Here is an 8,638-nt window from a genome sequence, read left to right on the forward strand (position 1 = left end):
GATGAAATTTGATAAATTATATTTCAATTTTCGTACATGTTGATAAGCAGCTTTTATCAACAAATGCAACAAAAAATCTCAATATATTGTAGGCAAAATCTCAATATTATGCATGTCCAATCTCAATAAAAATATGTTGATATTTTCTTGTCCTTGTATTGATATTCTAATGTCATATTGTTGATATTTGTAATACACAATGTTGATATAAAAAAACACCCACGAAAATTATCATATGATAATATAATGACGATATTACCCTTTTGTTGATATTTTGTCTACTATTTATTGAGATTTGTGAGCTTTAATCTCATCCACTCATTTTAAAATCCAAGGGTGGAGATTTAGTCTTGATTTTGGATTAGGGTCCTATAAGCATTAGAATAGGACCCTACACATAATTACCAAAATTAATAAAATATAATTATGGTAATTGAAATGATGTTTGTAATTTAGTTACAAAATAATTTATTTGCTATTAATATGGAATAATACAAAGATTGTATACACATAATTACCAAAATTAATATAATATGATTATTTTAATTGAAATAATGTTTTCAATTATAAAATGGTGTCGAGTGAGAGGTGGAAATTGTGGACGAGGTTGTGGTGTCGCGGTGGGACAGGAAGTGGGAAACTGATAGGTCCTCGATCTAGCAAATTTTGCCGAAGATCATCCTCAATATTTATTTCTTTATTTTATTTGATTTAGCATATCTATTATTTTAGTAAGTTATCTTTAGTTATTTTCTTAGAATTCTATAAATAATATAATTTTATAGTATTTTGATTCAATAAATAAAGTACTCCATAAACTTATTCTCATTCTCGGTTCGTTCTTTGGTGCTCTAGTCCAATAGATTAAGGGCCTATCAAAGACGAAGCGAGAGAAGCAGGGACTTAAGGTTGAAAAATGGAATAAAAGATGTAACATCTCGGAATTTAGAACCCTAATTTTAGAGCCCTAGAATTTATTGTTGATGACGTGGAATCGAGAATGCTTTTATTTCATGAGATGATGTGGTCGATTTGAGTCTAGGGTTTGTGTTGAAAGTTTGAAAAGTCAAACTTATTGATTTAATGATGTGGCATGTGATTTATTAATTTGTGAGATTATGTGGTAAAGTAATTATCTAAGGGTGAGTGAGAATATTAGAGAAAATTTCCATAAATACTTGTTACCCTAATTCTTGTAATTTTCGAACCCTAGACCCCCTTTGGAGAGAAATTCTATTTCTTCCGGAATTTATTTAATCCTTGGGATATTTATCCAAATTAAAATTCAAGAGCCAATTATTTAGAACCCTAATTTTAGAGCCCTAGAATTTATTGTTGATGACGTGGAATCGAGAATGCTTTTATTTCATGAGATGATGTGGTCGATTTGAGTCTAGGGTTTGTGTTGAAAGTTTGAAAAGTCAAACTTATTGATTTAATGATGTGGCATGTGATTTATTAATTTGTGAGATTATGTGGTAAATTAATTATCTAAGGGTGAGTGAGAATATTAGAGAAAATTTCCATAAATACTTGTTACCCTAATTCTTGTAATTTTCGAACCCTAGACCCCCTTTGGAGAGAAATTCTATTTCTTCCGGAATTTATTTAATCCTTGGGATATTTATCCAAATTAAAATCCAAGAGCCAATTATTTCCTTATTTTGAGGATGGAAAAATCGAGCCCCTTGTTTTTGAGTGATTTTCGAAAATCACTATATTTGGGAAGGAAAGAATTATTTTATTTTATTTGGTTCCTTACTTGATTTCCTTCCATACCTAGAATTTAATTATTCTACCAAATCTTTCCATACCTCAAGAGATCTTGCCTTACCTTTTTCTAGGCAATATTTGAAAATCCATGCCTTATTTAATTAGGCATAGGGACGCCTATTTCTACTCCAAGGTGGGAGAATTCTTATTTTTATTTTACTCCGTGATATTTTATTCTACTCCGTAAAATATATTCAAGACAAAATCTTGGCTAAACAAATAGCCTAATTTTCGAAAACTAGGGAAATTGCCCTAGGATCTATTTTTGTTAATTCTTCTTCCCTACTTCACAATATTTTGTGGAGAATGAGATCTTACCAAATATTCTATTCTAATTACCTAAAGATCTTGTTGAACTCTATAAATAAGAACCAAAACCCCAACCCTTGCCCCATATTTTCGGCCCCCACCATCCCCTCACTCTCTCAAATTTTCTTCTTTTACTCTCCATTATTTTGCTATCTTTTGGAGAAGAATTGAAGTTTAATCCAAGAACTTTGAAGAATCAAGACTAATACTTGTTTTCTACCGATCGTTTTTCTCTAAAAGGTATTCTTGTTTAAGAGTTATACTTGTTCTTCTTCTAACCGATTAATCGGTCTTCTTGAACCCTCATGCATCTTGGTTGAGTGAAAGAGGGATAAAAAGGGATGTGGGAACATGTATGTGTGTGTGTGTGCCGTATGTGTGTGTGGCGTGTGTATGTGTGCCGTGTGTGTGTGTGTGTTGTTGTGTTGCGTAGTGTGTGTTTAATGGCTAAATAATCTTGTGTGATAAGCATGATCTTGATTAATTATTAATGATAAGATAAATCGTTGGGAAGAGGGAAAAGTAATGAAACATGCATGAGTAAGAGTAGTATTGAACCTAATTTGTGATATGTGCCTATGTGATTAAAAGGTGAAACTTTGGTTGCGAAGCCGGATAACGGAAAAGCGAAACTACTTGAAAACTAAGCAGTCGAGGTGGGCTTTACTCTAAAAACTCTCTTTTATTTTTATCAAAATGTTGTTTGGCGTTATAAGGGTGGTTTAACTGTTATGCCATGCCTATGTTTGTTTTAAATGTGATACTTGATATGCTTATACGAATTCGAGCCCGAGTATGGGCCGCAAGCCCTACCGTGACTGTGTACACGATGGGATCGGGAGCCGTCCTTGCTAGTCGGCCGGTCTCGTGGGCGAAAAGTGTGGCCACACTTTCGTCGCACCATGGAATGATTGTTATTTTGATGAGAAAATGGGGGATTATTTTGACTGGCCAGTCTATGAAAATATATTTTGTGATACTCGTGATATTTCTTTTATAACTGCTTAAAACTCGAGTTCACTTGGTAAGGGTGGCATAACTTATAAAATGTTTTGGTAACGAGCTCACTGAGTATTTCAAAATACTCAGCCCTGCATGTGTTTTCCTTATGTGCAGGTTGAATGATGACGAGCGGTGGCGGGTGTTGAGCAGTTTAATTAATTAATATGGATATGTTGAACTTCTAGCGTAGTTGTGTCTTCATACATAGCTATTCTTTTCTCTTGGTCGCTTTCCGCTGAATTTTGACACACTCTAGAATTTCTTTTGGGAATATTTGCATCTTGCTTTCGGTTGAGGCCTTAGCCTTTTTCTTGTGACTTTGTCTTGGATATTATGTCGTACTCTTAAGGTTTTTGATCATCATTTATGATATCTCCTTTAAACTTCTAGGTTAGGTTGTTGCATTAAATACTCTGATATTTCTTCCAATTCTTTTGGTCAGCACTCTTTAAATGAAACCCTAGCCTATGTTTACTTCTTCTGAGTCGGTTTTGGGTAGCAGCCGCCGCATTTATTGTACTCAAGGAGGGCGGGCTGTTACAAAAGATCTGGTGGTGTGTGATACTGAAGGGCTTAAAGAGATTTTTCGGAGCGGCCTAAATTTTTAGTTGGTGAACTCCATGACTTAGTTGGGGAGGCGTCTAGTCAATACATATTTGGGGAGGCGTCTAAATTTTTTAAATATTAGCATTGGCTTTTCCATATTTGACTGGTGCTCATTGGAGCTTGGCTATTTTGCCAAAATTCCCGAAAGTGCTATGGAAGGTGGACTGGATCATCTATTTGACTCTGATATTAGTAGAAATTGCTACTTTAACAATCTTGATACTGTTCTATTCATAGTGATAGGGACCTCAACACCCACTCCGGCAGCACCAAAAGTCAGGCAACCCAGCGAGAGGGCCTCAATTCACACTCACGTCACAGCTGCTCCAGCCGAGGCCCAACAGCTCGATACCGTGGCTTCACGACTGCCGGCCCAATCATTCCCATGCAGCCCAGATGTCGAGGAGAGCCCTTCTCAGCAAGAGACTTTAAAAGCCCGAGAACCACATCTCACCAAATCTGAAGATATCATCACAAGATATTTCTTATTCTAAGTCAAGGATTTGGCGTATATCAATATAATTATCCCTCGTATCTTCTAGTTATTTAGTCATTCTAGATTCTATAAATTAGTAGTATGTTTAGCATTGTTTTCATTGAGAAATACTCCCTCCGTCCCGGATAATTCGGGTCACTTTGACCGTGCACGGGTTTTAAGGATTGTAATGAAAAGTGGATTGAAAAAGTTAGTGGAATGTGGATCCTACCTTTATATATTAGTTTTATAATAAAATGTGAGTAGGAATGAGTTATTGGAATATGAGGTCCACTACCAAAAATGATAAAAGTGAAATGAGACAAATTATGTGGGACGGACCGAAATGAAAAACTGAGACTAATTATCTGGGACGGAGGGAGTATGAAATAAACTTCTATTCTCATTCTTGTTTCAAAAACCAAAAACCCTAGAACTTCAACTAGGGAATTATCTCTTTTGTTCCGTTCAATCTTCACGTGCTCTACAAACCTCTCGATAGGGAACTTAACCCCTATCACACAGTCTCAACATTTGGCATCACGAATTTATGCCTTTGATAAGCGAAAGTAAGTGAATTATTCTAATGTGTACAGGCAGTACAGCTGCAGCTCTACAACTACTGCTAAGTCTCCTACATGGCATTCTGAATCTCCTAATCAAGTTGAATCAGCTGGAAGATCAAGTCACTGGCCAATATTTTACCATCGATGGCAGTCGGAGGTACCGATTCGAAGACCGAAATTGATATGAAGGTTGTAACAGCAGCGGATACATTACTCCATGTTGGGAGGAATGGCCTAATCTGAGGCGCAGCGGATAAACAAACCTCCCCAATCGCAAGAATATGATCGGAGCACAATATAATAACACCTAACGTGGACGAATCAATAATATGATAATGAGAAATGAAAATATCAACACCAAGATTTTAAGTGGAAAACTCTCTTCAATGATAAAAACCACAAGACCCACCGGTCTATCAAATCCACTATCACCAAAGAGAGAATACAACCAAGGAGTTTACAATGATATCTAATCCTTGGAAGTCTGGAATGGCTATTCCCATGTAGAATGGAATGGCCATTCCAAATGGAATGGTGATTCCTAAGATAAATTCATCTACTCACGCCCATAATGGTCGTTGCTGGGGTTGGACAAGCTATACGTGATTGTGCTTGGGGTTGCTCGAGGCCTTGAGTACATGCACACAGGTTACAATACGAGAATCGTGCATTTTGACATCAAGCCTCAACACATACTCTTGGACGAAGATTTTCACCCCAAAAATGCTGATTTTGGGCTTGCTAAACTCTTCAAGAAGCAGAGAAAGATATCACTGCTCGGGACAAGAGGAACTATAGGGTATATTGCTCCTCAAGTATTCTCTAGAAACTTTAGGTTAGTTTCTCGTAAGTCGGACGTGTATAGCTATAGAATGATGCTCCTTGGAATAGTGGGGTCCGAAGAGATGGTTAAGACCAAACCTATTAATCCAATAGAGTGAAAACTATTTTCATGAGAGTGTTTATGAGCTTGTATTGGTGAAGAAGGAGAACATTGATGATGTAACGAGAGATAAGAAAGAATATAGTGAAATGAAAATGGTAATGGTGGGGGTTTGGTGCTTTCAGACGGCTCCATCACATAGGCCGTCGATAAGTAAGGTTGTGGAGATGTTACATGGAAGTGTGCAATCTATATGGAGGAGAGGATCTGCTTCATTTGGGAGTTACCTGATTCTATCTTCCTCCATATTTTCCATTTGAGATATCAGTTAATCGGATCATACAAATAAAAGTAGATATACTCCACTAGAGGTGAGAGATGGTGTTTGGAAACATATGTTTAAAGTGCCAATTGTTAAGGAATAATTTCCCTTAACAAGATTCAGGTATCACGATTGCGATCTGTTGAGAAATAAAAGGCAATCTGATGGAGAACAATACAATGTCTCTCCTAACAATGAACAAGAAAGCATGATATGGGAAATACTATATGATAAATTAATTAAAAGACTAAATAATAATGTATGGGAGATACTGAGATTTACTCGTATCACATTTTACTTTTAATTTAAATCAAGTACTGTAGATATTAAAATCACGTACCATACAATAGGTCCTTAACAAAAAATAATTCCTCAACATAAACTATAATACTAGAGATGAGATGAGAAATGAGAACGCACCATAAAAAACTACACAAGTGAAGAAGTAGTAGATGCAAACTAAAAATGAAAATGAAAAAGAAAAGATAAGAGAAGAAACACATAAACGCCAACAAGATGAAAATGGATAGTGATCCATTTTCTAGTTAGGAAATCAACGATTATCGTGTATACTCTTCCTAAAATTATAATTGATCATAGACTTGGGGATGCTGTTGAACCACAGCCACATCACGAGGAATCTCTACCTTCAATGATGACCCAAAATACAAAGTTCCTATTGTCAAATAGTTCATTACACTCTGATGCACTGTATGATCCGAGTAAAGTCCTTTCCTCACCTTGAGACATTTGAGGTTCGGAAATGGAGGAGTTTGTTCAATGGGACCACCATCCAGTTCAAGAATCTTTCAATTTCAAACAACCATTAATTAGAATACAAACATTCGAGAAACACTAGTAGTAGAATTAGTAGTGCACGTACCATAAGAGTGTTCAAAGTGAGTGAAACAATGGTAGCATTTCCAAGTTGGTGAAGCAACTTAACACAATTCCATTTCAATGTTTCGTAAATAATTCCATGAATGTCTAAATCGACTTCCTCCAACATCGGGAGATTCATCTTCGAACATTCGAAAGGTTCAAGACCCTCGTATCTAAACGAGGTAAGCAACGGAGCGGAAATCACTTCGATTCGGATAGGAGAACTAGTTCCAAAGATTTCAAGAACTCTAAGCTTGGGAGGAGCCTTTAAAACAAAGTCATTCGATACTCTCACGGAAAGTTTCTCGAGCTCCGGGAGGCCAGAAAAAGGCTCCATCCAGTCATCATAGTTGAAGGACAAATCGACGTCAAGGTAAAGGGTTTTCAAATTTGGCAAAGAAAACCGTGCTGGTATACGAACCCTCGAATCCTGGTGTCTTTCTGCCTGATCACGAGCTCCCGCAGCATCGTGGATGTTAAAAGCGAGGCGGGAAGCCTCAGAGGTACATCTTTGGGCACGTGGAGGCGGAGGGATTGAACGCCCTGATTGATGGCATAGAGCACGCATTCCTCCACGAGTGCCAAATCTTTACGGACCCAAAGATTGGTGTCGAGTGAGAGGTGGAAGTCGTGAAGGGGAGCAGCAGCGTCGCGGTGAGAGAGGAATTCGGAGACAAAGTGATAGGGTCCTCGAGTTAGCAAATCTCGCCGAAGATCATCTCTAATATCATATCTTTTATTTTAGTTAGTTATTTGATTTACATATCTTTTGTAATCTTTTTATTTATTTATTTTGCTTGCTTAGCAAGATAGGTTTTAGAGTTTAGAATTCTATAAATAATAGAATTCTCTATCATTTTGATTCATTGAGAATTAAGAAATAAAATACTTCTTTTCTCATTCTTGTTCCAAAACCCTAGAACTTCAACTAGGTGTGTTTATCATATTTTCCGATCAATATCTGTCGTACGCGTGCTCTTTTTGCATCGATAGAACCTCACGTTCTATCAACCGGCAATTGGGTTATTCTGTCTTCCTTGTTGAGGAGGAAACGCCACTGGTGTTTCCATCTCTTGGAGAGAATGGAAGTTCGTACAACTTCACATGTGTCGATAAAGGAGAGGATGTGTTGAAGAATATCATCAGGGAGTTCGCTGATTCTATCATCCATCTTTTTTACAAAAAAAATATGAGAGAAAGAGAATTTACGAAATATGATGACTTTATTTTTTGTTTACTGATTGTTTACCAATAATCTTGACCTATTTATAATACGGAAGAATAGAAAGATAGTATACCCATAATTACCAAAATTACTAAAATATGATTATTAAAATGGAAATAATACTTTTTATAATGGTAATAAAATATGATTACTTGTAGTGGGAACGGAAAGAGTATTAATTTCTATTAACAACAAATTAATTGTAACTGACTTTTAAAAAATATCTCAAAACTTTAAACAAATATCACTTTCTCAACTTAAATTATTTATTTGCACAATATATATCAAATTCAAGATATTTTTATAAGGAAGAATCCTAAATGATATGTTTTGATGTCAAAATTTTTTAAAGCAACTTAATATCAATACATCTAACATAATATGCCAATGCTTGTATAAGTCAATATGAAATTATGTTGACATTCGTGTTTATATATTTAATTCAGCATATTCATATTGTGTTCTCAAACCCTAAATTGATAGTTGTTAATCCCTCCATCCCATTTAAGATGACACGTTTTCCTTTTTAGTTTGTCCCAAATAAGATCACACATTTCCTTTTTTGAAAACTTTATCTCTCCAATTAATACACCCA

At 35.9% G+C, this 8,638-nt stretch overlaps 1 protein-coding gene across 1 annotated transcript; it reads right to left on the minus strand.

Moving 5' to 3' along the window:
- Positions 1 to 6,520: 6,520 nt before the first annotated feature.
- On the minus strand, positions 6,521 to 7,989 carry LOC125206603 (F-box/LRR-repeat protein At3g58940-like). The gene is given in 4 exon segments (XM_048105845.1): positions 6,521 to 6,742; positions 6,820 to 7,254; positions 7,257 to 7,539; positions 7,820 to 7,989. Coding segments are annotated over 4 exon segments (1,110 nt in total).
- Between the last annotated feature and the right edge of the window lie 649 nt (positions 7,990 to 8,638).

This window comes from Salvia hispanica, chromosome 2, assembly GCF_023119035.1.
Source record: "Salvia hispanica cultivar TCC Black 2014 chromosome 2, UniMelb_Shisp_WGS_1.0, whole genome shotgun sequence".
NCBI lineage: Eukaryota > Viridiplantae > Streptophyta > Magnoliopsida > Lamiales > Lamiaceae > Salvia > Salvia hispanica.